This window comes from Chelmon rostratus, chromosome 22, assembly GCF_017976325.1.
Source record: "Chelmon rostratus isolate fCheRos1 chromosome 22, fCheRos1.pri, whole genome shotgun sequence".
In the NCBI taxonomy this organism is placed as follows: Eukaryota; Metazoa; Chordata; class Actinopteri; order Chaetodontiformes; family Chaetodontidae; genus Chelmon; species Chelmon rostratus.
Window position 1 is genome coordinate 10,371,755 of NC_055679.1, and position 25,741 is coordinate 10,397,495.

Consider the following 25,741-nt stretch of genomic DNA (forward strand, 5'->3'; position numbering starts at 1 on the left):
TGGAAGTGACTCTGGGCTCTGGCGGCCGGACTTCCCAGGAAAGTTTTTACCGTTTTCCGTCTTCGCCCAGCCGCTGCAGTTTTGACCTTATTTTAAAGAGGAGCGGGACGTCGCACTGCATTCCTGAACGGCGTATATTTCGTGGCTCTGCAGTCTTTCGGACCCCCGGGATAAACCGAGCCGGTGTGAGGGGGTCGGAGGAAGGCCACGGATGACCGAGGGATTGTTTATGTATCTTTTTGGATCTCCTCTAACGAGTTATAGTCGGTGCATACTTTATAAATTGATCACCAATAATGAGTGGACATCCGCTGCAACGGCGGCAAACAAACGTCGGGTCCATACTACTGACACCGCAAGAAAATGAAAGCCTTTTCAACCACCTTGGCAGGAAATGCATCGTAAGTTTTTCCCATCAAATTGTTGTGTGATAGCGGGCTAAGGAAAAAAGCTAATACAGCTAACTTGCACCGCGTTTCCTGTCTCGAGACGGGAGGTGAAGCTAGCGATGAGGTGTATGTAAACGGTTTGTTTGTGGCCTAGTTTCGTGTTGTGATTTCGGGGGTAACGTGTGTGTTTTCCCCGGTAAACATTTGAGACTTCTAACTGAAGAGGTCGGTTTGTTTTGACAGCAGAGGCGACGGGAGGCAGGGCTGGGGGGCGAGTGACCGTGTCCCGTTCGGGAGGGTGACATTTGGGCAACAGCAAGTTTCATTCGAGCCTCGGGCCTCCGCGGGTACGCCTTTAACTTAAAGCCGTGACACACCTGAAATCATCCAGGAAATCCCGAAATTCCGCTGTCACCGAGCCCCAACGCGCTAAGCCTAGCACTGGCAGAGAGGAGTTAACCGTCGGGGTTTGGGAGCTGCTAAAGCCATCAGCAGAAAGCAGGGCAAAGCGATGATTTCTGCACTGGCATTACATAACATAGCTGAACCTTGGTTGTTTTCGGGAAGTGTGTCCACCGAGAAGAATGTGCCGAGCAGACTTGGCTGAGGGCAGCAGCGCTGACTAGCCAAAAGTCCTCCTAATGCAAGACTCAGTCAAGTCACAAAACCGGACAAGAAGGCGGTGGGAGTATCCTGCTGTGCCAGTGTGACTGCAGTCCAGATCGCGAGTGCAATGTCACGACTCAATATTGTGATAGTCTGAAATTACGTAACGCGTTTAGCATTCAGCTGACTCATTTTTATGTGTCCTCCTTGTGCACTGTGTCTGCAGCTAGCCCCATACCCATCAGACTGTAGCCACATTTAAACTGAAGACATTTGCAGCTGCATCAACACCATTAGACAATATGGCTTATTCTTGTATTTCTTCTATATATTTGTTTTTCTTCCCTCTTCATGACCTTGCAGGACAGGTTTCTCCCCCCTCATAAGTCAACCATCCCCGCTGGCTGGTACAGCTGAATTTTAATCAGCCGTTTAAACCATTTCCGCAGGTAAAACTAATATTAAAACAGCTTCAGACTGAAGGATGTTTGCCTGCTAAAGTGGCTTTAATTTTAACTGTGGCTCACCACAGTCAAATATTGCGAGCAAGAAGCTTGTGGCTAGTTATGGCTATCATATCAAATGAAACAGGGCATTGGACAGAAAATAAGACCGCACATAAACTTAATATGGTAGCGCACATAAATATCCGTACTCTTAACGTGCTCTTGATTAGTTGTCAGCTATTGAATTAAACAACATTGTGATAATTGATGAATCGGTTTGAGCGGTTTTTAAAAAAAGAAGTCATAATCTTTGGTCTATGGGTTGTGGCCAATACAAGATATTTTAAGGACGTGCTTTTGGAAACACTGATTAAAATTTTTCACAATTTTCTGACACTGTGTAGTCCAAACAACTAATCAATTAATCAAGAAAATAATCAACAGATTAATCAACAGTGAAAATAACCATTAGTTGCTGCCCTAAAGTGGTTGTCTTTAGAGTGTTGTTAGAAATATCTCGTGGCAGCAGGCACGATGATTGTAGCTCTATATCTCGCTTAATGAATGTCGCAGTCCATAAATGTGATGTCCGTCACCACCACCTTTTTTTAGGTCACTGTAAAGTTTGGTGATTTTACTCTCAGCAATCAGGGTTGTCGCTAAATCAGCCTGTTTCCTCAACAAGGTGTGTGTGTATCACGACCCAGCACACCCTCTCAATTTCCTCTTTGCAACACAGTCAAATGATTCTCCTGACTGTAGTTGGTCAGAAGAAACTCTGTCACCCAGTGATATCAGCCAGAAAGAATGTGGCTTCGGCACCTGCTGTTGATAGCCTTTAAAGATAAGACATGTTTTGAAGTCAAGGTGTCAGATTAATGGATTAAAGTTCAACTGTGTTTGGCGTAGCCAAACCAGATTTGCTTTATAAATGTGGGTCAGTCTGAGAGAAGGTGCATTTAACAAGCAGGTGAGACAAAAGCGTACAAATCTGCCCTGCTCTTGCGCAGTGTAGACTTTCACAGAGCCTGCTCTCAGGTTACTTCCCCATACTGATCATAGTTTCCTTTAATTGTGTGCAGTGAAGGTGGAGTGCTTGAGTGACAGAGAAATGGCTCTTGCTTCATATGTCAGTAGAGCTCATCTCATTTTGTGACCCAGTCATGTTCTCGGTGCATGAAGCGCCCTGTTTGTATGTTTGCTTTGGAAAGGCAACATTTCCTGTCCCATGACAGTGTTTCAGGCCTGTGTGCGGTCACATGGTGGGATGTCCTACCTCCTCCTGTACGTGAACACACAGGTTCCTGATGCGTGCCTTTCTACACCTATGTGACCTGTTTGATCCAGTGACGACGTTCCTTCGGCATTCAGGCAATTCGGTCACCCAGCATGTGACAGAGACATGAAATCGAGAACATTCCTCGCAGTCCTTCGTTGTTGTGTGTCTATACACGTCTTTGCATGCAGAGAGAGCTGTGAGACAGGCTGTGTGTGTGTGAGAGAGAGTGAGAGACTGTGGGAGATTGGAAGAGACAGACATTGTGTGTCTTCCTGACCAATCTAATTAGAATGCCCACAAGTGATTTAGTGGCTGACTGAGCGACTGTGCATTATGTGATGTACTTATTATGTAGAAAATGTAAGAATCACAGAGTCACCTTTACTTTATGTCTTTGTTCTGTCTTCTTTTTAAGATGCACAGCCCTTAGTTGGCTCCTGAATTAGACTTGATTTATTCAAGCTTGTTTCATACTAGCTAAGTCTTTGAGAGCAGCAGAGCTCTGCTAGCAGTCTTGGCAGTATGAAGCAAGATTTTTTTTGTCCAACAGTGACTCAAAGGACAACTTTTTTTGTGCAGCATTGCTTCAGGAGTTGCCTTTAGTGTTGTTAATTTAATAACAGAAATAAAATTGCCCACGCATGTTTTTTATTCTTTGGCTGTTATTATTTGCCTGTTGCTAGGACAGAGGCTGTCTATTGCCAAAAAACAATAGCATTCCAATGGTGAGACAAGTCTTCATTCAAATCATTTAGAAATTAATTGATTATTTTTCTTGTTATGTTTGTCATTATTCTGAGAGACATTGTTGTTGACTTGTGATATCAGATGCCAACTGATGACAGTGTGGCAGGTAGCGCTATTTTGCAAACAAACACACATTCAGAATAAACATGACATTTAAGAGTTATAAGACAAATTCCATGAATTCATGTTTGCAGATGTTAGGAATTGCATGCAAGTGTTTTAACCTGCGTTCGGCATGTCTAAATAATGCAGCCACACACATGCATAAAGAAAGAGATGCATGCAGGTATACACACAGTGGTCTCAGTCATTGGATTTACTCATTGGTATTCCTTCTGCTGTTTTCACCATCAGCAACACTGTCTGACTGGGCAAAAGGTGGAAGGGGTCCAATTCACACTGTGTGTGTGTGTGTGTGTGCATGTGTGCGAGTGAGTGTGTGTGTGTGTCTGCACGATCAGAATGCCTGATCAGCAGTCCCATCCTACAGGAAGTCCCGTGGTCGGCCTCCTCTGGTGATTTGTGCTGGAGAAGTGGAACATGACTTCCTTTCTCCTTTTTTTTGTCTCACCTTACCCCTTTCATGTCCTCCGCTCCTGTTAGTCATATTTCTCATGTTCCTTCAGCCCGTCTTTAAGCCTGTTTCATGTCTCCTCATCCAATGCTTGTCTCGTACTGTTCATGACTTCCCTCATTTCTACACTCCTTTTCTCCCTCTTCTGCCTTCCTGCCGCAGCCACCTATCCTGTCTTCTGTTCCTTTTCATCTTTTTGCCACCTTTCACTCGCTTCCTCTCTGCAAATCTTGTGAAGAGGTGTAATGGTGCCTAATTTGTGCCAATATGGAACATCTTGGCCCATAGTTAGATTCTCAGAAAATGAGTAGAGCAAATATAACCTAATGTCCTGACTCTTTTTAATTGAATCAGAATAAGACTTCTTCGTCCTGCTTTTACTAAATGTTGAGTGTGAACACGTCTGTCTGATTGCAACTTTATCACTTTAGACACAGCTGCCACTCCTTAGGCAAACAGTTAATGATTCACAGTCAGAAACTAAAGTAGTGAGTTAGCCGTCTTATATAAAGATGGCTGATGTGATACCACTCTCACGCAACCGGCCTGCGTCGCTACCTTACATTGCATTTTGGTCACATGTCTGATTTGTGTGCTTGCTAATCTTTAGATCACACGGAGGTGGACGAGCTAACCCTATCTCCCACCATTACTTTCAGGGGAATCAAAAACATAACATCCAAATATCGGAAACATTGAATCTCGGATATTTTTTGTTTTTGTTGTCACAAGAAAATATTTTTGACGTCTTCCTGTGCATGTAAACTACAGTTAAGATGACTGCTTAAGCCAAAAAAAGGCCTTAAAATACAGAAGGGTTAAGGTACATTGATGTGGCTCAGCATGATATTGATGAAATCTTTAAGAATTGTGTGTGGTGCTTTGTAGTCTCCTTGTTGCGACTGTGCAGTCTGTGGGCTGGACAGGTGATAAGCTTCATGCTTGTGGCAGAAAGACAGAAACTGTTCAAGAGAAAGTGCATACAAGCGAGAGAATTTATTCATGTGTATAAGGGTTTTTTTTTTTTTTTTTTGTCGGGTTATGATGACGCCACAGACAGAGCTCCACTTCCTGCAGCCCGTGGCCCCGTCAGGAGCAATCAGCGCTCCATGGGTAGATGAAACCCCAGGCCCTCAGAGCCTGGACGCCATTACAGTCACCATTACAGAGAAGCAGAACTCATGTTATTCTTTTGTTCTTTTTTATTTCTAATCCAAATCCAAACAATCAAGAGCTGTAAATCTGCCAAGAGACTGAATGTTTGTATAAACATGAATAAAAATATCTTGCACACGCAGTGCTGGAAGACAAATTGCCTTACTGACATCATGGTTTTAAAGTCTGTTAATGCTGGAGGTGGACACAAAACAAAACAAAAACAGTTCAGTTCATTCATTCTTTTACTTAAATTCTGCGGTGTCATTCATACTGTGACGTTATACTCTGCTTCACAGACCGTGTTGTGTGCAGTTTCAGTTGTGTTAGTCGTGTGATGTTGCTACCTTAGCCGCTAAGACTAGCCTTTCAGCCATTCCCTTAAAGCCCAGAAGCCATTTAGCAAAACCCATCTTCCCACATGAAGAGCTGTGTTGCAGCCAGTCTGCAGCAGTGGCTCTACCTTTTGAAAACAGACAGCTAACACCATTTAGTTTGAACAACCCACAAGGATAGCTTTGCATCAAGTGTTTTGGGGAGTCAGATCGTAGGAATCAGATGTAAAGAAGCTGCCCTTTTGAACAGAAGGAAGTTTTCCTGGAACCTTTGTAGAACTTTTGGAACGTCACCTGCATTTTGACCGCAGGAACGTAGTTTCAGTTCTTGTTCCTGGATCATTGTTCTTTCACTCAGGAAGTACCTGCTCTTAAGATAATACTTTCAGATGTTCCAGGAACTATCGGTGTGGAGGTTATTGTGTTGAGGTTTGCTAGCTGGCCTTGTGACTGCTACAAGCTGTGTGCAGTATTCATTCATTCTGTCGCAAAAACTGGTTGTTGCTAGTATCAATATTAGGCCAATAGGCAAGAATTCTCATACCGTTCAACCTACAGTGATTTTGTCGATTTTTCAAGCAGTCTTCAAATGAACAAGATGATTTTTAATTTTCCTTTTCTGCCTCTGCTTCAGCCTAATTTAAACATCAGATTCATCCAACAACAAACTACAAAGGACAATACAAGGCCAGAATGTTGTCTTGAAGTGTGCAGTAATTCCTGGAAATACTGAGTTGAAAAGGCCCCAGAGATCACCAGGCATTTCCCATGTGGGTGCTCTTGCTTTCATCTGTGTGGTAATGACTGTGAGCCCTAGACCCCTCAGTGTGAGAAAATCCCTGCAGCAACCTGTAAAACCTCTGGGAGTCTGATCTGGCCTTATGATCATAGATGGTCTGTGTGTGTGCGCGCTACAGGTGTGTTCCAGTGTGAGTGTTGTGAATGTCATTACACTGTTATTTCCAGACTGACAGCCTTTAACTCCCTTTAACGAACTAAACCTTTAACTAAAAGGTGATATGGGGCTTGTCTGAAAAATTCCGGCAACTAGAGGTCCAACTGGGTTTCGTCCAGCTGGATTATGTAGCAGTGAACTCCATAGTGCATTCTGACGCCTCTGTTCCTCAGTGTTTATTTATGTGTAACATGGAAAAAGTCCTGTTAGCAAGGTTAGCACCTGCACTATTTTAGCCATTGCGCTAAAACGCCTCATGTAAACACAGGAGATAACAGCGTGCACGCTGACGTCAAACAAGGGAGGTAACGGTGCACACTTTGAAGGCACAAGCCTAAAACTCCATTTTCTGCATCTACACATCAACACTGCAAACAGAACCTGTGGATGAGAGGCTAAAATGTATAGAAAAGGCCACATTTCAAAAATACCAGTGTACACATGGACTCTGCCTAAGAAAATCAACACAAAGACAGAAATGACCTGGGTAAGAAGTGACAGTGTTTATGCAACTTCATTGACATTGATGGACTCTTTCCTGCCAACTGCAGGGCATATCAACTTGACCCCCACAGAGTCGCTATCACCCTGTCACTCAGTGTGGTTATGTCATTACACTTTAATGCTGTCCGTCAAACACATATAATGACAAAAACTGACTCAAGCTCACTCAGGTCAGTTGGAGAACAGCTGTATTTAGATCATTCCACAGATTTTCTTTGACATTCAGGTCAGGGCAAGGCAAGGATTTCACCATTCTTGTTCTGAAACTATTTTTTTTTATAGCTCTGTGTCAGCATCCAGTTTTAACAATACCATGAAACTGCACCTTTTTATTGATCGCCCTTCATTCTTTCCTCTTATCCTTGCATACCTCAGCGTGCCTGCAGCACGCAACATGTTGCAGCAGCTCTCATTTGTCATGGCAGGAAAGTTGTTAGGTGCACAATGAATCCAGTTTCTGCCAGACAGTTATGTCATGACCAAACTGATTTTCTGCCCACAGACCAGCCGATGATAGACCGCGTGATTGATTTATAAGGCATGCTTTGTCCGAAAAGATGTACGATATATCACAATTTTGCCAGATGTGGATAGCATGCACTCTTCCAAGAGCCATTTTACCATCTGGCACACCCTTAAAGCCAGCCTCCATTCATAAATATGTTTTTCTTTTTGTTTAGCTTCACTGTGCAGAATGGTGCATGTGCAGTGAGTTTGACACGAGAAGGCTGTTTTCACGTTCATCTGCTGGAGGTGGAAAGTTTCTCTGTGCTGACTGAAAATCCTATATAAAAGCGGTCAGCCTGCAAACATGAATTGTGACACCAAAAATATTTTGGAAGCCAGTTTGCTGTCCGATATTCAGCTTACAAGTGTGATATGGAAACTTGAAGCCTCTGGTGAACACAAACATTTAGGATGGGCTTTTCACTAAAGTAGGAGACATCTCCTGTGAAGTAGTTAAACACAGACAGGCTGGTTTAAAACCCCTGTGAGACACATTTACACGGTTACAAAAAAAAAGCAGCCTTGATATATGATGCCTTAAGCCACACAGGATAATTGTGACTCTTTCTTCTCTCTCTGTCTCCAGACATTGTCTTCAGCAGTGGTCCAAGTGTTCACAGCAGACAGGAACTCCAGCTGGAACAAGAGATGCTGCGGTGTGGCCTGTCTGGTCAAAGACAACCCCCAACGATCCTATTTCATCAGGGTCTTTGACATCAGGGTAAGCAAATAGAAAGTGGCTCTGCACCGTGCATCATTGTGGTTAATGAGTGAAGGAGCTGGCAGATGATGGTGCTCACCAGTGGTGGTCAAACCACTGTTTGATATTCATGATGATATAGTTTTATAGTGGAATCTGTGGGATGGCCTTTGGCATTAACCTTTCTCTTACTCTGATACCCAATTCACGTCTTTCATTCAGCCCGCTGTTTGTGTCTTTCCACAGGAAGGTAAGATGACATTTGAACAGGAGCTGTACAACAACTTCAGCGTCTACCTCCCCAGACCATACTTCATGACATTTGCTGGAGATGTGAGTTTCCCTCTTTTTGTTTCTGATCCTCTGTATTCTGCATCAGCACCTAACTTTGGTGGCAGATGAGTTCTTTTCATCTTCATTTTTGTTTGTTGGTAACTTTCTCTTATTCATGGAGATGGAGCTGGGGAGGGAGGAGAGAGGAAGAGATAACTCCAGCTTCTCCCTCTCATGCAATCAATGACACTTTCATTGCTTATTACATTTGAGTCATGGAAAAAGGGTTGTAATCTCATCAAAGGAACCTAATATTAGAATTAAAACTCAATTGACAACATTTAGCCTCAGCCTTGAAGACATTTCCTCCTCTTCAAAAATTAAATCCAGAAATCCAACCTTCCAGGTTTGTGCTCCCATCATGTAAAGCAACATTGTTTGTAGACATCTTACCTCTATGTCACATCCAGAGCACTTGATGCGACAAAACGGCGTTAGTCGTGGAGCAAACATTTTAGCTGGTAGGCACAGTGGCTCAGACTCCAGCAGACCGTGAGGTATGTGGGAGTGATTGTGGTGATAAGGTTGGAAACAGGTCTGGAAATTCAGCCATGAAAATGAGGTGGTTAGGTAGCTATTTGGCTCTGTACAAATGCATTTGTATTGAGTACTGAATTTCTGTTGTGTTTTGTGTGTGTTTACAGACATGTCAAGTGGGTCTGAACTTTGCCAACGAGGAGGAGACGAAGCGTTTCCGTGGTCACGTGGGAGACCTACTGGGGAGAAGAACGAGGAAAACTGGTACCAACTCACTGCCGCTGCTGCTGCTGCTGCTGCTGACCTACCAGCAAACCCACCTACTGATCTAACTCACAGAAAAAAATGACATGTTTAACAGATTTTGATCTTGTGTTCAAAATAATCCATCCTCTGTTAAAAAATAATGAATGTAGTAACAAGCAGTCATCCTGTCTTTACTTTAAAAGGTGTCATAACAAGTTTCACCTGACTTGGCTTGACTTCTCTGAGCACAAGATCAAATTAATGTCTAAACTTGTCATTTTTTACAGTGTTCCACCACACAGAACTGGGCAAAAAAAAAAAATTCATTACATGAAAAAAATTAATTCAGAGGCATTAGACTGATGCTTTCATGCAGCAAACTACTCCAGCTGTTGCTGTAGTGTCATGTATTGAAAATGGTTAAGATTGGGTTTTTTTTTTTTTTTTTTTTTTGCCTGGGTCTGTTTACTATATCATCCAATCTTCTTCTTCTGATCATGTTCCTTTGACACACAACCGTTTCCATCTTACAGTCTGCACACTCATCATTTAGATGCTCAGAGGACATGTACAGTCAAATCCCAAAAGTAAACAGATTTAACAGTGCTGCAATGCAATGACAGATCATATAATAATCCAGTCTGTCTGTTCACTATTCATAGATATTGATACAAAATTTGCTCAGTTTTGGTGCCGCAAGAAAACCTGTCACCGTCACAGAAACTGCTTGCAGTCAAGTGGAAGAGGACTCTGAATCAGTTTGGTTTCAAATATTTATTTGACACCAGAGTTTTCAGCAAAATCTCACAGATGCATCACCACAGTGCGCTCAGGCGTTTGAACAAATATGCTGACTGGTCCAAGGGGGGCACCACAGAAAAGAAATGAACTATCAGCTGTGAGAAGGACTTTACCCCTAATGGGCGTAATATGTCCAGAGTTGTCATGGATTGAACATTCTATGTGTGGGATGTGGATGTTTATTGCCATTTCAAGCCCTTAAAATGTTAAATAAATAATATAGAAACAGCACCCAAGAAATGTATTTTTGTTAAAGTAGTAGTTTCACATTTATACGGCTTTCATCCAGCACCAACAAGACTGCAGACCTGGAAGGCATTTTCACAAAACGCTGTTGTGCATTATAACTTCTATCTTATCTATCTGAGGAAATGAGCTGTGAATGTTTGTGTTTGTCCGAACAGCCTCAAAGACTGAGGGTCAAATTCAAAACACATTGCGCGAAACCATTCGGATGCATCCTTAAACTTATTATTGCCACTCAAGCTTTTACTTTTCTCCTTACTTGCTTGATTAAGACCGTCCGTCTTCCTGCTTCCTCTTCTGCGGGTCATTTCCTGACCCTTCAGATGGATCCTTCTTTCATCTCTTCCCCTTCAGTCCTCTGTTTGGTTGCCTAATCTTATCTACAAGGCTCTGTTTGACCTTCAGCCATCAGTATTTTGAAGTGTGTGTGTGTGTCTGTCAGGGTTGTTAATGTATTATTGTTTATATTCTTTGTAGTACTGTAGAGAGAGAGAAAGAGAGAGGTGTATTGTCGTCTGCAGGCCTTTGCAATTTATGTATGGACATATTAACTGTGTGTGTGTGTGTGTGTGTGTAAAAGAGCGTCAGATTTACGTCTCCTAAACACGCTAACAAAACACTTTGCTTGACATTCTTTCCAAACACCTTTCCATTCTGTGCATCCTGCTGCACAATCCCGCCGAGCCCTGCTCTTTAAAGCCAATAAACTCTCTTGTCTTTGTTCGTCTGCGCTCTGACGCACTCGTGTTCGCTTCTCACTAACACAGCCCAACACCTCAGCGCAGGATTATAATGATTTCATTTGTCTGTGTGTTCACAGAGAAGAGACGCGACCCTCCAAATGGTATGTGCTCCACTGTTTTCATGCTGATAACGTCAGAAATAAGCAGAAGAGACGTGTAAAAGCACAATCAGACCTGTGTCTGGTATGTGTTTGGTATGTCAGGTGGATGGAACAGTTTCAGGATCATTCAGATTTCTGTGTTACTTGGCAGCAACTTTGTGGAAACTATGTAGCATATCTAGTATTTCATCTTGCATTTAGGAACAATCTGGCATACATGAAGAGTTACTTGAAGACCAGAAAGTTTGATTACATAAAGATTTGTTACGTTGTACCTATTGTCAACTAAATCAACAGCTGTCAACAAACTATGTATTCAGTTTATTCAGTAAGACATGAGCTGTGTCCCATTTCCTTACAACATACCAATTCTAAGCAGGTTTTGAGTATGCATGTTAAAAACATTTGATTTTTTTGAGTGTGCTGTTGATGTACTCTACTGTTCCACAATGCAATGCAGAAAGGACATTAATTATAGATGGTGGTGAAAAAGCTCCAGGAGCAGCTAAAGAAAACAATTGATATAAATGAGTGAAAATCAGATTTTTCTACTTATAACTAAGTTATATGGAATACATAGTGTAAAATCCAATTTAGCTTGGAAAAGGAACACCGCTAGTGTTTGTTCTGCTTCCCATCCTCCACTTTACTGTACTTTTTTCTGCAATGTGTTTCTGCCAAGTTGTCTAGTTGTAGGCACTAACAAGCTTCATATACATGTCGCTTACAGGTCCATTAACACAGTATTGGGAACCGCTAAGAAACAATTGTTTTTGTTGTGTATAATTTTGGCCTGCAGTAGGTCAGAATGAATAGAATTGTGTAGGGAACTTGAGGACAAGAAAGCATCACAATGTCTTTACAGTAGAATTACGTACAGCCTAACATAATATTACACTGCCCTGTAGTGGAGTCCTGACCTGTCCTTGCCCTCCGTGGCCTGACCCTCACTCACAGTGGCCTGATGACTAAACAGAGTTGTGGATATGCACCATTTGTTTTTGGACATACACCGGAAGGCACACAGCCTCATTTTACACGGGAGGGAACCAGTTTTGGACTGACAGACAGCAAGATTTGACCCAGCTGGCTTATTAATATATCTGAGTGTGTGTGTGTGAGCGTGCAGCCGTGCAGAGGTCATTACCACACAGATGACACATTTACACTTTTAGCTGCTGCTCGTATTCAGAGCTGCTTAACGGCATTGGGCCTGTGGATGCGTTGCTCTTGGTCACGTGTGGAAGGACACCATATATGGTCATACACGACGCACCTAAACCACCTTCTGAACCATTTTGGGCTGATGGTTGACTTTTGTTCCATTTCCTTGTGCCCATTATGCTGTCATGCATAAATGTTTATGCCAGTTTGTTCCTTGGATGGTTTCAGTGTCTGAATAAGTGCATCTTGTGTGTGAGTTGGTCGATTTCCAAAGGAAGTTATCCTCATCCTCCCTCAGGAACGTCTTCTCTGCGTCTCCATCTGTCTCACTCTCACTTCCCATTCCCACGTTTTAGCTCTGTCGCTGTGCGTCATCTGCACTCTGCTTCTTGCTTTCCTTCTGTTCCGCCCTCTCTCTCTCCTGCTGCCCTTTCCAGCTCTGCCCTTCTCATCATTTGTCCCCATCTGCCCTCTGCTCCTTCTTTTAATGTCTTAATTTTCGTCTTTTCTCTCTGTTTCTCAGCCTTTCTCGCGTTTTCTCTCACCCCGCAGACTCATCATGCTTTAGAAACCACCGAGATTAACGTGGGATTATGCATGGATGGGTTTTAATGGTTATGTAAATCCAGCTCTAAATCCAGACTGATTTGCTGGGATTAGGTGCATTTGTGTGTTTTGCAGAGAGAGGGCGGAGACGGTAACGGAGGTGGGTGGGGAAACGATCATGGCAAGCCAATCCGAGCATGATAATCTAACAGTGCACCCTGCTGAGATGGAAAGTCGGGGGAATAGAAGATGATTGCAAAATAGATAGAAAATATGCAGCGCTCCAACACACAGATAAAGCAGGGAAACGGAAATTTGGTGAACAATTTGCATAGAAGAAAACTGTTGCTGTGATGGAAGGAATGCAAGAGGACGAATAAACTTTGGCTGGCTAAGCGTTGGCTGGCTCTTTCCCCTTCTGATGGCATTGCTGGATGTCTGCCTTCACAGCTCAGACAGTATGCGTGTAAACTCCACCAGATGTCTAATGAGGATACTCATTCAGTAAATGGAGACTTTTGCACCAAGTCCGTCACAAGTTGGCTTATTTTCTGTGCTTTGGAAACCTTTGGGATCGTCTTGGCTTTCAGGTTTCAGTGAGTGAGAAACCTTTTACCTAAGAAGACCAGAATCATTTCTGAAACAAGACAGCAGGTGCAAGTGTTTTTCATCTGATTACAAAGTCGGGTTAAGGAGGAAGTTGTCCCTTTTGGGAAGTCTTCAATCCTAGATTTCTTTCTTGACTGAGAAAGATAATCTGTCACGATCCTCCTTCGTGTCTCCACCAGAGCTCATGCTCTGTCAGCTACTAGGATGATGTTTTGCACCACCTTCCTGTCCGCTCCCTCTGAGGAACTAAATTGTGAGGGCAGTGGAGGAGGAGGAGCAGTGGGAGGTGGAGGTTTGGGCCCAGGAAGCTGCCTATCCTCTTTACACTGCCTGGTGCTCCCGCAGGATGAACTTTACCCGTCCGCCTCCGACCCGACCGCTCGGCTCTCCATTTGCTCCAAAGAGCGAGCTCATAAGTTGGTCGGCAAAATGCTCCTCGATGTCAGCATGACCACCTGTGGGCCAAGAGATGGCGGGTGCATTTGGGACAGAGTGAGACGGCGACGCAGTCGTTCAGCCTCGCCTTTGCCCAGCAAAACTCCCAAAAGTCCCTGTAGTGAGAGTGTTAAAGGTATGTGTTTCAGCTGAGGCGCTTGGCAGAGTAATGGCGATGAAACTGACCCCTCATTCTTAATTGAATTCCATGTTGTTTGGCTGCATGTGTTTGCTGGAGTCACTGTTACTGTGTGTCCGCTCAGTGTGACTGCTTGTTGGCAGTTCACACTACCATGTGAGATGACATGTGGGTATGTATGGGTCACCTGGGTCCAGTTAATTCAATTTTGAATTGAGTTTTATTCTTTGCATTGTTGTGTAAACACAAAAAGTGGAATGTTGTCCATTTAATGCTGTAGCTGTTGTAGTTTGAGATTAACATCTCAGTGAGGCTTTCCTGCTTAAATAGAGGTCAAGTCAATGACAGAATAGCCATTTACACAGCTGACAGTTTGATTGGATGAATGATTGAGACCTGCATCATCTGCAAAAGTGAGTTCACTTGAATAAATTGAATGAATAGGAGCTGAGAATGAATGTGGTTCATTTGTCACCAAACCGACAGAACAAGTTTAAAACTGATTCAAAGCTCTACGTCTCAAAGACACTGTAAGCTTCGTTGGTTGGATGTGTGGTTTAGTGTCAGTTTTCAGTCTTAACCAGTCCTCTCATTTAGTTCCCACATATTTTAAGCCGTTTTCACAGCCACAAACCCAAATAAACCTCTCTGTGCCAAACCGAGTCTGTAATAGCCATTAAATAATGGATTACATAATTGAAGGAGCACTGCTGGCCCTGACAAGCCCCATGCTTGAATTTCAGTTTGGGCTCAAGGTCATTCTAAGATGTGAGTGTTGCCACAGTTATGCCAGATATGTCATTTGCTGCCCTTTTTAATGTCACAAAGGCAAATTATTCAAAGTTTAAAAAGTTTTCATACTCCCTGAGATGTAGTGGATTCCACGTGCTGTGTTATTTAAACCATAACTTCATTGTCTCTGCCATTTTTCAGGCCCGACGTTGCCCATGGCTACAGTCGACATCAAAAACCCAGAGATCAGCAACGTTCAGCGTTACCATAACAACTCTCAGGTGAACAACATTGTGCACTCCTCCTTCCCCAAGAGGGAGAAAAAGAGCAAGGGGAAGAAGAAGCGGTTGACCAAGGCGGACATCGGCACGCCGAGCAACTTCCAGTGAGTCACGGGCGCTGGCAGGGTGGGGTTCAGTTCAGGTGGTGGCTAAACACCGTCGTCCTCAAGTAGAGATCTTTGAACTCCTGCTCCCCTTTACACCTGAACACTTTGTCACCATTTGTCCGTCAAACTTTATCCAGTCTTCACCAAACTTAGCACACAACTTTGTTTGTTTTTTTGATTCCTGTACTGTTTGATATGTCATACCATGTTGCATAACGGGTTATGACTCTAAAACACATGCACAGTAATCTCTATAAAGAGCTGCATGTGAATGCAGAATCTGGAGGCAAGGAAGTGTTCTGGTTTCCATTTTTAGTCAGAGTAGTATTGACCAATCACGTTTGAGCAGGCTTTGGTTGCATGCAGGTAAATAGTCCAATGGAGAGCAAAAGAGGCGGATTGCATTGACTGATGCAATTATCCAATTTCTTAACTGAGTGATTTATCTTTTTTATTATCTTTATTTAATTATATGCATTCATATGCAGATATCTGTTGATAGAGATTAGCCAAAATGTCATCTTTGCGTCTCATGTTGCTAATCGGATGGTAATCAATGACCAGTGCATGGAAGAGAAGTCTTACAGCAGTAGCCCTGAAACATTGGTCCTTTACCCAGAAGCTAAATCATTGTCAGACAGTAGCCAATGGGTTCTGATATTGTTAGTGATCCTGCAGACTTTGAGGACATTCTGCCTGTATGTGGAGCTACGTCTTAAAAATCAATGGTCTTGAATGTCACTTTAACAAAACTATTATACTGCCAGCCAGTGTGATTATCTATCCTAATGTGATTTCATGTAGATGGAGACACAGCACAACATCACATGTCTGTAGGTCTTTGAGCTATATACATATTGGCACAGAGTCTTATGTCCCCCTTGTCCATATAAGTGCTGGTGAATCCAGGCAAGGAATTAATCAGGCTGTCTTTATTCAGAATCCAATCCTATACAGCCTGATTGGTAAGTGCAGGAAAATCTGTGCTGTGCTTTCATGAATGGTCAGTGGCAGCTCTCGTAGTCTTTAATGAGTTACTGCATGTTACCGATGGGCCGGCTGTGTTAAAACAGCAGGGGTCATTATAGATTTTACAGCGGTTTAATCAACCTCTCTTCTCTCTTTTGTTCGACTTTGATGTGATCTCACATGCTCTCGCTCTTCTCCCACAGGCACATTGGACATGTAGGATGGGATCCAAACACAGGCTTTGATGTAAGTGCAACACAAGAATGTATGTGCGTGCATATATTTGTATGCGTGTCTCTGCACTTGTTGGGAGTATTTAACCTCTAGATATTCTTCAAACTTGGCCCCTACGTTATCTGTTTGTCAGTCAAACATCCCTCTTCCAGACAGATTTTTCAAATTTAATATCAGCTTCAAAATATTAAGCCGAGCTGCGCGGCCAAGTCATCAGGAGGGTTACACAAGGAGATTTTGGAGGGAAGGGAATCAACCTGCATCTGCATAATCCATGGACTCACTCCCAAAAAAAAGCGTCATCAGTAATTATTCTGGATGCTGGATGATGAGTATGAGATCATGCAGGTCAGAGGATTCTGTTCGTAGATGAAAAAAGATGAAATTCAGATGATTTGGTTTCATAAGTTTAATGCTTTCAAGGACTTAGATTGATTTGAATGGGTGACGTCAGATGAACAAAGCTTGCTCACCTCGCAAATCCTCAGGCTTAAAACTGGAGCACAAATGACTGGATTCACAAATGAGTGAGGGATATATATCTTAGAGTCTTACCAGCTTTCCGATCCTTACACTCCATACATTCTGTAGAGGAAGTTCTTTGTAGAGATCCCACCTTTGAAGTGATCCATCCCCAAAACACTATAACAACAAAACACCATATGAGAAGCAGAAGCAGCTGAAGGAGGACCTCGCATTACAAATAAAAGCTGTCCTCTAACTTGTATTGAAATCTGGGTTAATAAGGACCATTTTTCTCCTGGGTGGCAGCCTGGTAGTGTTACCCCACCACCAGCAGGTGGCAGCATAATGGCTGACATTGTGGTCTCATTTTGAGATATCTTAGAGGCGTAGCCTCACAAAGCAGAGTGATAACAAAGTCTCACACTTGCTATTTCCCTGAATGAACCAGTTGAATAGATTTTCAAAAGCCGCTGTCAAACTGGGTAATCCTGCTTTTTCAAATGTCCCTTTTTAATCCTAAATCAACACTTAACATGTCAGTCACATAATGTGTTACTGAGCTGCAAAGCTCATAACTGCAGATTTAAACTGGTGAAATCACATCACAGATCCTAACATATTGAGCACAAGATCATGCATGTGCAGGAATGTGCTCGCACATGAGCAGATACGAGAGCAAAGCCTCTCTGTTGTAGCCAGTAGGTCTTAGTCACTGTGGCAAGGAGGCTGATCTTGTTTTGAATTAAGAAGACCATAATGATCACGAATCGGCTGATAATGATTTGAGTTTTTCACTGAGGTAGACACCAGTTGAAAAAAATCCAGGTCAGGAATTAAGATTCATTCAATCCTTGACTGTTTAAACAGACACATGTCTCATCTTCCTGTTTCCTGTCTCCAGTTGAATAACTTGGACCCAGAGCTGAAGAACCTGTTTGATTTGTGTGGCATCTCAGAGGCTCAGCTGAAGGACAAGGAGACGTCTAAGGTCATCTACGACTTCATTGAGAAGAAAGGAGGCGTGGAAGCTGTCAAAAATGAGCTACGGAGACAAGGTAAGGCAGGTTCACTGTTGGAATACACACAGTATGAGAGCTTTGGCACCACGATATAGAAAATGCTCAGTGAGACTGTTGTTAAATGTGGTCTATGCACATGTTCTTGCTGCACACTGATCTTGTGGAATACATTTTAAAGGGTGATTGCCAATTTAAGACAATCTTAACTAGTCTGGTGGTTGTATCCCCAGGTCCGCCCAGGTGGTGCGGTAGGTTTCTATGCATGACCTGCTGTGACAGCTCATGACTGTGCATGTCAATTGGACTGTGATGTAACCTGAGAATTCAGTTATAGTGTGTGCAGTTTCTTCACTGACTGACGTCAATTCAGTGTTTTTGCTGTGTTGTTTGTACTTGAGTTGGATGTTCTAGCATTAGCTGACTCTGCAGCATTATGACTACAGCTGGAGGCATTAATAACACAGGACTCCTACACAAGGTTGCTTCACCGTGTTAGACGTCTGTCATTATGATGGTGCAATGTTTTTTTTTTCATGATGATGTTGTCCACCATGCTGTAAAAACTATGCATATGTTCTGCCACAGTTTTCAATAACAAGATTAACATCAGTTACATGCAAAATGGCTGCCCCCAGTGGCTTGTTAATGTAACTGCATGATGCATTTATACTAGCAGAAGTGGGAAACTGACATGCATTTTTGAATTGAATACTACATTTTTGATTATTCTTTTTTGCTTTTTAACTTCTATGTTCGCCAAACTTGTAAACTCTAGCTCTGGTCCACCATATTGTAACAACTATGCATTTGCGTTTATTCCTCTCTAACTAGCAGTCAGACCAAAGCAGTGGGATGTTTCTAAATACCTCCTTCTTTCAAGTTTGCAACGGGTTTTCCAAATCTGTATTCTGATTTTCAGCTTCTCTTTTAGAACTTAGTTTAAGCATCAAATCTTCAACACGGGGAAAAAATGTAAACCAGTATTTCGTCATACTGTTTGCTGGTTACTTGCGAGAAGGCTGCCAGCAGTAGCCTCTTTATATGACTGCGTGATGCATTGATACAGGTGAGAATTGGAAAACTGAGCATTTTTTAAAGATATGCTGTGAAATCCAGATCTTCCAGCCGTCCCATCATGAAAGTAGTTTGTAGAAAAGGCTTCAAGGCTGCAGTGTGACTCTGAACGATGCGCAAACATGATCACAACTATTTTTTATTTAACAACTCTCGTTTTATCTTTCCAGCTCCTCCACCCCCTCCATCCAGAGGCGGCCCTCCACCCCCACCCCCACACCACGGCTCAGCCCCTCCTCCCCCTCCTCCTGCCAGGGGGCGAGGTGCCCCGCCACCGCCTCCCCCCTCCAGAGCTCCCATCTCTGCGCCCCCTCCTCCCCCTCCATCCAGACCAGGCATGTCCGCTCCACCGCCTCCCCCGCCCAGCCGAGGCTCCCTCCCGCCTCCCCCTCCACCGGCCCATGCCTCAATTCCTGTGGCGCCTCCCCCGCCGCCTCCTCCCCCCTCATCTTCAATGCCATCCAGTGCCGGCGGACCACCTCCTCCCCCTCCTCCTCCCCCGCCTCCTGGCCCACCACCCCCTGCTCCCCCGCTGCCCACGGAAGCTAACGGAGGGGACAGCGGTCTGCCCTCATCTGGGAAGTCGGCGCTGCTGAGTCAGATCAGAGAAGGCACCCAGCTGAAGAAGGTGGAGCAGAAGGAGAGGCCGGTGTCCAGCACCGGCAGAGACGCACTTCTGGACCAGATCCGACAAGGAATCCAACTGAAATCGGTCAGCAGTCATTCACCACACACCTCCCCATCACATCCCCCATCTACATGCTGTGCTGTAACTGTGGCCTCTTATTCTTTACAGAGGGATGACAACATCGATTCAACCCCTTCCACCCCGGCCCCCTCAGCAGGTATCGTCGGGGCCCTGATGGAGGTGATGCAGAAGCGGAGCAAGGCTATTCACTCTTCAGGTACAAACTAGCAATCTGCTCAGCTGGCTTACAGTATTACCTTTCCACTGGAATTTTTACGTGTTGTTGTTAGTACCACACTCAACATTACCTTACATTCATTTAGCTTTTGTCCAAAGCTTTTGTCCAAAGCAACTTACAGTGCAGTTACAAGTGCTGATGCAGAGGGGTGTGGCAGAAAACAATGCAGGGTTGCCCATCGACAAAGTTAAACAAGGCTTAGCTTATGCCGCTCTGCAATGCAACATCATCTGGCAAGGTGCTGCATTTATCAGTCAAATATGTGTAAATGCTCATTCCAAATAAAAAAAACTACTGTGCAGCTATTTGGCTTCTGATAAGCCTGCAAACTGGTGGATCTGTGGCCTTTCTGCATCATATTTTATTGTCTTACCTTTATATGAAACAACATGCCCCCACCAACCCATTAACACTGATTATTTTAAAGCTGAACGTCCAGTAAGAGTGTCCTTCCGCCTGCAGGTGGCAGTCACAGTAATTCATGTGATATCAAACCCAAATTTCAAGTGACTTAAAGCACTTTTTTCCCTACACTGCACCGTAAGCTCTAGAAAACTATTGTGAGAACTGAAACCTTGCGACAGGTTCGGTGACTGAGCAAGAGGAAGCTATGAGAGGATTTTGTGCAAGTGGTTTATTTTCACAGTTCAGCCAAGTGGGTCCTGGGTACTGGAGTGCTTTGAGAAGTTAAAAAAAAAAAAAAACAGCAGTAGCTTGACACCAGTCACTCAGACTTTGCGTCATTTACTTAATGTCAGATGACACTCTGTCACCACAATATAAATGAAGACTTTTACTTTCACTTCCTCACCAGTCTCGAACAACCTTGTGAATCTTTTTTTTCCATTTTAAGCCTCAGTGGAGGAAACTTTTCTTCCCTGCAAGAAAGCAGTTCTTAAAATTGATTCAAAACGTGAGGTTTTATTCTTCAACAGAGAAAAAATATACAAATATAGGATGTTTATGAAGCTCATGTTGCAACAAAAACTCATGTTTTCTTGAAAAGGAAGAACTTTGGAAATGTTCATTATTTAATTGCCTGTACGAACATGATCTCAGCTGTTTCAGTAGACTTAATGTGAACGTCCTCTTCTCTTCCACAGAGGAGGATGATGACGACGACGACGATGAGGACTTTGAAGACGAAGATGAATGGGACGACTAGCGATATTTTGTTTTTTGTTTTTTTCCTCCCCTCCCCCTCCCCCTGGATGATTCTGACACTAAAATTGTTCTCGTCTTTCTAAAATGAGATCTTTAATTTCAAAATTATAAATGTAAATGTTCTATCAATTTGCTGTATATTTTTGTTGCCTTTATGCTTTTTCTATTAATCTGTGCAATACCTCATTTAATCTGTAAATGTTTGTCATTCTCATATCTTAGATGTCTCCTTAACTCCGTCACGTCTGTCTCTGTCGGCTCCATCTCTGTCTCTTGATAGGAATATGTCACATGTCTCATTTTAACTATGTGCGTCTTTTTCCATCTCTATGCATCTCTTTCTCCTCCTCCCACGTTCCCCAACTCTTTGATGTCCATCACCTCCATCTGTCACTCAGCCATCCTTCATATCTGCTGCATCCCATCACACATGTTCCCTCCCTGCCACTCTCCCGTGTTCCCACTCCCCAGACTGACATGTGCAATTTTACATCAAGTTGTCTCTTGAACCTTGGAGTTGAATGTTTTTTTGTTGTTTCTTTTGGTCAGTGATTGAAGGGGGAGGGCTTACGAAATGAGTTTCCACAAATCCTTCATCGGTTGTGTCGTCATTGTTCGTGAGGAGGAAAAAAAATTGAACTATTTTCATACCCTATTGCTCTCTAGTTTATTTTTACTTATTCAAATGATCCTAGTTTAGCACTCATATTTTCTTAAAACAAAGAAGAAAAAAGGAAAATGCTCTTTTTGGAATATTTAGCTTCATTTGTTGTCGACTGTAAATTTGCTCCAGAGTTTGAGTCTTGTTATATTTTTGCACAGATTGAAAGAGGAGACTCGCTGCATGAATACAGGACATTTTCAGGTCTGTATCATTATTGAACATACATATGCTTTAAGTAATGAGGCAGAATACACTTGGACATTAAGCATTTTTAGCCGTTAACCCACCACACTACAAACAGCACAGTATGCGCGCAGAGGTAGCCCACAGCATCATGGCTGGCTATCTATTGTGAATTTTAGTTATTTTTTTAAAATTGTCACCGTTATACTGCAGATTCAGTTCAAATTGTGTTTTCTTTTTATCTTTCTCTCTCTTTTTTTTTTTTTTACAGTAGCAAGCGGAGTATTAATACAGTAAATGCCTGTTTGTTGGAGTCAGGTCATTCATTGTAAAGCTTGAGGAATAAAGACATTTTAGTTCTACACACCTGATGCTTATAATGGGTCCATATGCGAAGTTACTGTACAGAAACGGTGGGGCTAAAGTAGTGTTCCTCCTGTTGTAGACACTAAGTGCTGACACAGTATAGAGAGAAACACTAGATTCATGGCATTATTCAAACAAGTATCAATATTTTCTTGACTAACTATTCAATCATGAGGTGTAATATAAGAATTGCTTATTAAAAAGAACAGTGGCCAATTATTCCCTACAAAGACCAAACAGTTGGATGTCAACATGTGTTTTATCCAGGCTGAATAATATTTCCCAGTAATTCCTGATGTGTTTATTTAAAGGTGGGTTTGTCACAGAGGATGCTCAAACTCTGTCTCTTAATTTTTAATAACGGTCAGCTGCAGTGGCAAAGACTTCCCAGTGTGGTAAACCCATACAGTCTGGCTCAAAAGAAACAAAAAGTTAGCCCTAATGTGGAGACTGTACTTTAGCGTTGCTTGCTAACCAGCCAGGGTAGATGTGTTTCTCTCTTTTTCTTGTAGCGTACAAAACAGCAGCTACTGCTGCCAAAAGTGACCGTTAAGGAAAAATGCTAAAAGCTAGCACCTACTATAACACTAATGCAAATGGAGAAAAATCGTATGTCATAAAGCAACATCTGTCTGCACTTTGCTAACATTGGCTAGCATATGCTAACTGGTCGTACAAGACCAAAAAAGGCTGTAACAGCAAAACCCCTGTGCGTATTGAACTAAGTAAGCGCATATTTCACTGCTAATGAAATCAACTTTTCATTTGCAAAAGGAAGAATGTTATTTCGACTTCCAGGCGTCGTAGTCTTTCTTTAAATCAGCTGCTATCTGCTAGCCTATTGTTCCTGTACACATGAAGCTTGGCCTTCTGGGTTTTCTCTACAGTGGCCATGTTGGCTCCACAATAGTTGCTGAATCATTATAGCAAATTTCGGGAGAGTTACCTGCGCTTTCGGGTTTGCAAAGCCTAATTAAAAAGCCTTTTCCTTTAAATAAAGAATATCTTGTAACGGCATTTTCTTACCTGGCAAGCTAATTAGCTGCCTAGTGCTCAGTGGCTAGGACTAAGAATTTAGCATTTATAGTAGCATTACTTAACGAGGGATGCTAATTATGCACATGCTAACAAGTAGCATGCAAATACGTTGTGGGTTTTAGGAGCGCTAATACAGAAACGTCTTAACCACAATGTAACAAATATCCTTCAAAAATAACACAAAGATGTGAAGCTTATTTAAAACTTTTGTTTTTGTTTTTTTGCTGCTCGCAATAGAGGCGCATTGGTGTCCTCTTTAAACTTTGTCTTTGAGAGACAAATTGCCACTTGTTTGATGTAAGAAATTACCTCTTTTGTCAAATATAAAGATACTTTTTGGGAAATCCTTGCCATGTTTTCGCTGATGTTAGCTTCTGTAGGTAACTCGGTTAATAAGATGTTATGGACGCCAAGCCTTATCAGTGAGGCTTGACAAATCATGAACTCTTACATTGTACACTCCAATAAAAAGTTGATATTTACATACTTTGGCATTTGGGCTTCTTTTCCCTTCTAAGCCTGTTTAAATTGATGTTTCTTTACAAAACTGTGTCATTTTGGAAATAAACTTGATTTCCTTTATTTCTGTATTTAGGGGTTGACGTCTAAACTTTTTATCATGAATATTAATTCAAGTTACAAATTTTATGCACACAGACTCTCTGCAAAAGAGCTCAATCATGTCTGTCAAGTAGTAATGTAGTAATGTAATTTGAATATGTCTGTGTGTGTGTGGAGTGATGGCTACAGGCACCTGCAATGGACAGATCTGTTAACAGCTGAGCTGAGGATTATCACTGCCTTTGCTGCTACCATTTCACCCCCTGAGCCCTGAGCAGGTAGAAATGAAGGCTTGGAGAGTGAGGGATGTGGCACAAGTGCAGCTAGTGAAAGAGGGATTCAAGTTTCTTTGGATAAGTGCAGACCTCCCTCATGTGTATCTATTAATAGCAACATACAGCTATAAAAGTGGATCTTTATATGTGAGAGATACAGAAATAGTTCCAGTTTGTCTCATTAGTCCATCCATTAACCCTGTCCTGTTATTTGTATGTGGTTAATGTGGTTATGTAGACTAAGTTCTGCACCAGGGTTTCTTAAAATCATTTTATGTGCGATCTTAAAAATACTCTAAGATTATAATATATGATATAATAAAGTAATACTGTTAGAAAAGACGCAACAAGATGCCTCCAGTGACTATCCCCTGTGGAAAAAAAAGCCAAAAGTGATGAAGTAAAAATTGCGCTTTCAACCACCCTTTTTAGAAATCACTGCAAGAGCTGACCCTGTGATCAAGTGTGACCAACACAATAATGACCTAACAATTCCATGCCATTTATTTTTAGTTGATGTGCACATCAGCTGACACCACGCTGACCCTGTATCAGTTCTCTCTGCTGCAGTGCTTAGGAGAGGGATTAAAGCAGGTATGGCACTTTCCACCACTGCGGCAGCTTCCATAAAGACCCCGACCAACACATGCACAAGAACGAAAGCATTTATAGGAGCAACTATTTGTCTTTTGACTCTGTTCATACACTCAGTGTTTAATTTTGGCTGATAAAAAATGTCTTCCTTTGGACTTTTTTAGAGTTAATACAAAAGTGGCTCTAGATAGCATGAATAATGATGCACATATTTAAAAACTCAAGCATTACCAGATGATTTTGTTGCTATTACCATGTAGTCAGATGCCCAATAGCCTGACCTTAGCTAAGTAGAGGATCAAAAGTAGAATAATGGGTAAATTGTTTGTGAAATTGTCGTTTAATGCGTTTGATGCTAGATTTGCATAAAACAGTTTACGATAAGTACAGTGGAATAGTTTTAATTTGTAAATCAACACTGCATGCACACACTGGAAAGGAATGCAAAGGTCAAAGGGCCTTGATGTTGTGACTGAGAAGCTTGAAGGAGATTCTGTAGCTCAGTGTTAAATGAAATACATTCAAACTCATGCTTCAAGGTTCACTGTGGTGCATGAAAACCCCTGTCTATCCTGAAAATAATCTTGAATTGGGGGATAATGCAGCGACCACCCTGAGTGCAGAGACCCCATTTACAGGCAGATAGTCACCACATTATATGGATGATTTTTATGGAAGCGTCTCCATATCGGCAGTTTGACAGATATGACAAAGTGTCTGTGCTTGAATAGAGGAAGTTTTACTCTAAGGAAACTTAGCATAAGGAATGCTTTGTGCATATTGAGCTGCTGTGCTTGGGAAGGACATTGAGGAGATGGAGTAGTGTACCCTGCATAGGAGCTTAATCCAAAGTCTAGCATAAGATTGGATTTCCTTCTAATACTTTTATGCTATATACCATCTTATAAATGTACTCTACAGTCCGACCAGCCATTTTCCTACACATACCATTGTAGTTTTTAGATTAATGAATGCATGCATGTCATTGTAGCTGAAAGGAAGAATTATTCTGAGACGTCCCGGAGTTGCTGCATTCAAGTACTGAGAGGAAG

At 42.4% G+C, this 25,741-nt stretch overlaps 1 protein-coding gene across 1 annotated transcript; it reads left to right on the forward strand.

The window, feature by feature from the left end:
- On the forward strand, nucleotides 1-23,849 carry waslb (WASP like actin nucleation promoting factor b). The gene is made up of 11 exons (XM_041964033.1): nucleotides 1-401; nucleotides 8,084-8,218; nucleotides 8,444-8,530; nucleotides 9,175-9,271; nucleotides 11,121-11,144; nucleotides 14,971-15,154; nucleotides 16,330-16,372; nucleotides 17,727-17,880; nucleotides 19,089-19,630; nucleotides 19,715-19,823; nucleotides 20,948-23,849. Exons 1-11 carry the CDS (start codon nucleotides 297-299, stop codon nucleotides 21,007-21,009), a joined length of 1,542 nt encoding a protein of 513 aa, XP_041819967.1. The 5' UTR covers nucleotides 1-296; the 3' UTR covers nucleotides 21,010-23,849.
- Nucleotides 23,850-25,741: the final 1,892 nt, after the last annotated feature.

Coding starts and splice junctions, on each gene's coding strand:
- waslb (XM_041964033.1), top strand. CDS start 297: ATGAGTGGACATCCGCTGCAACGGCGGCAAACAAACGTCGGGTCCATA. Junction 402..8,083: donor ACCTTGGCAGGAAATGCATC/GTAAGTTTTTCC, acceptor CTCTGTCTCCAG/ACATTGTCTTCAGCAGTGGT. Junction 15,155..16,329: donor GGCACGCCGAGCAACTTCCA/GTGAGTCACGGG, acceptor CTTCTCCCACAG/GCACATTGGACATGTAGGAT.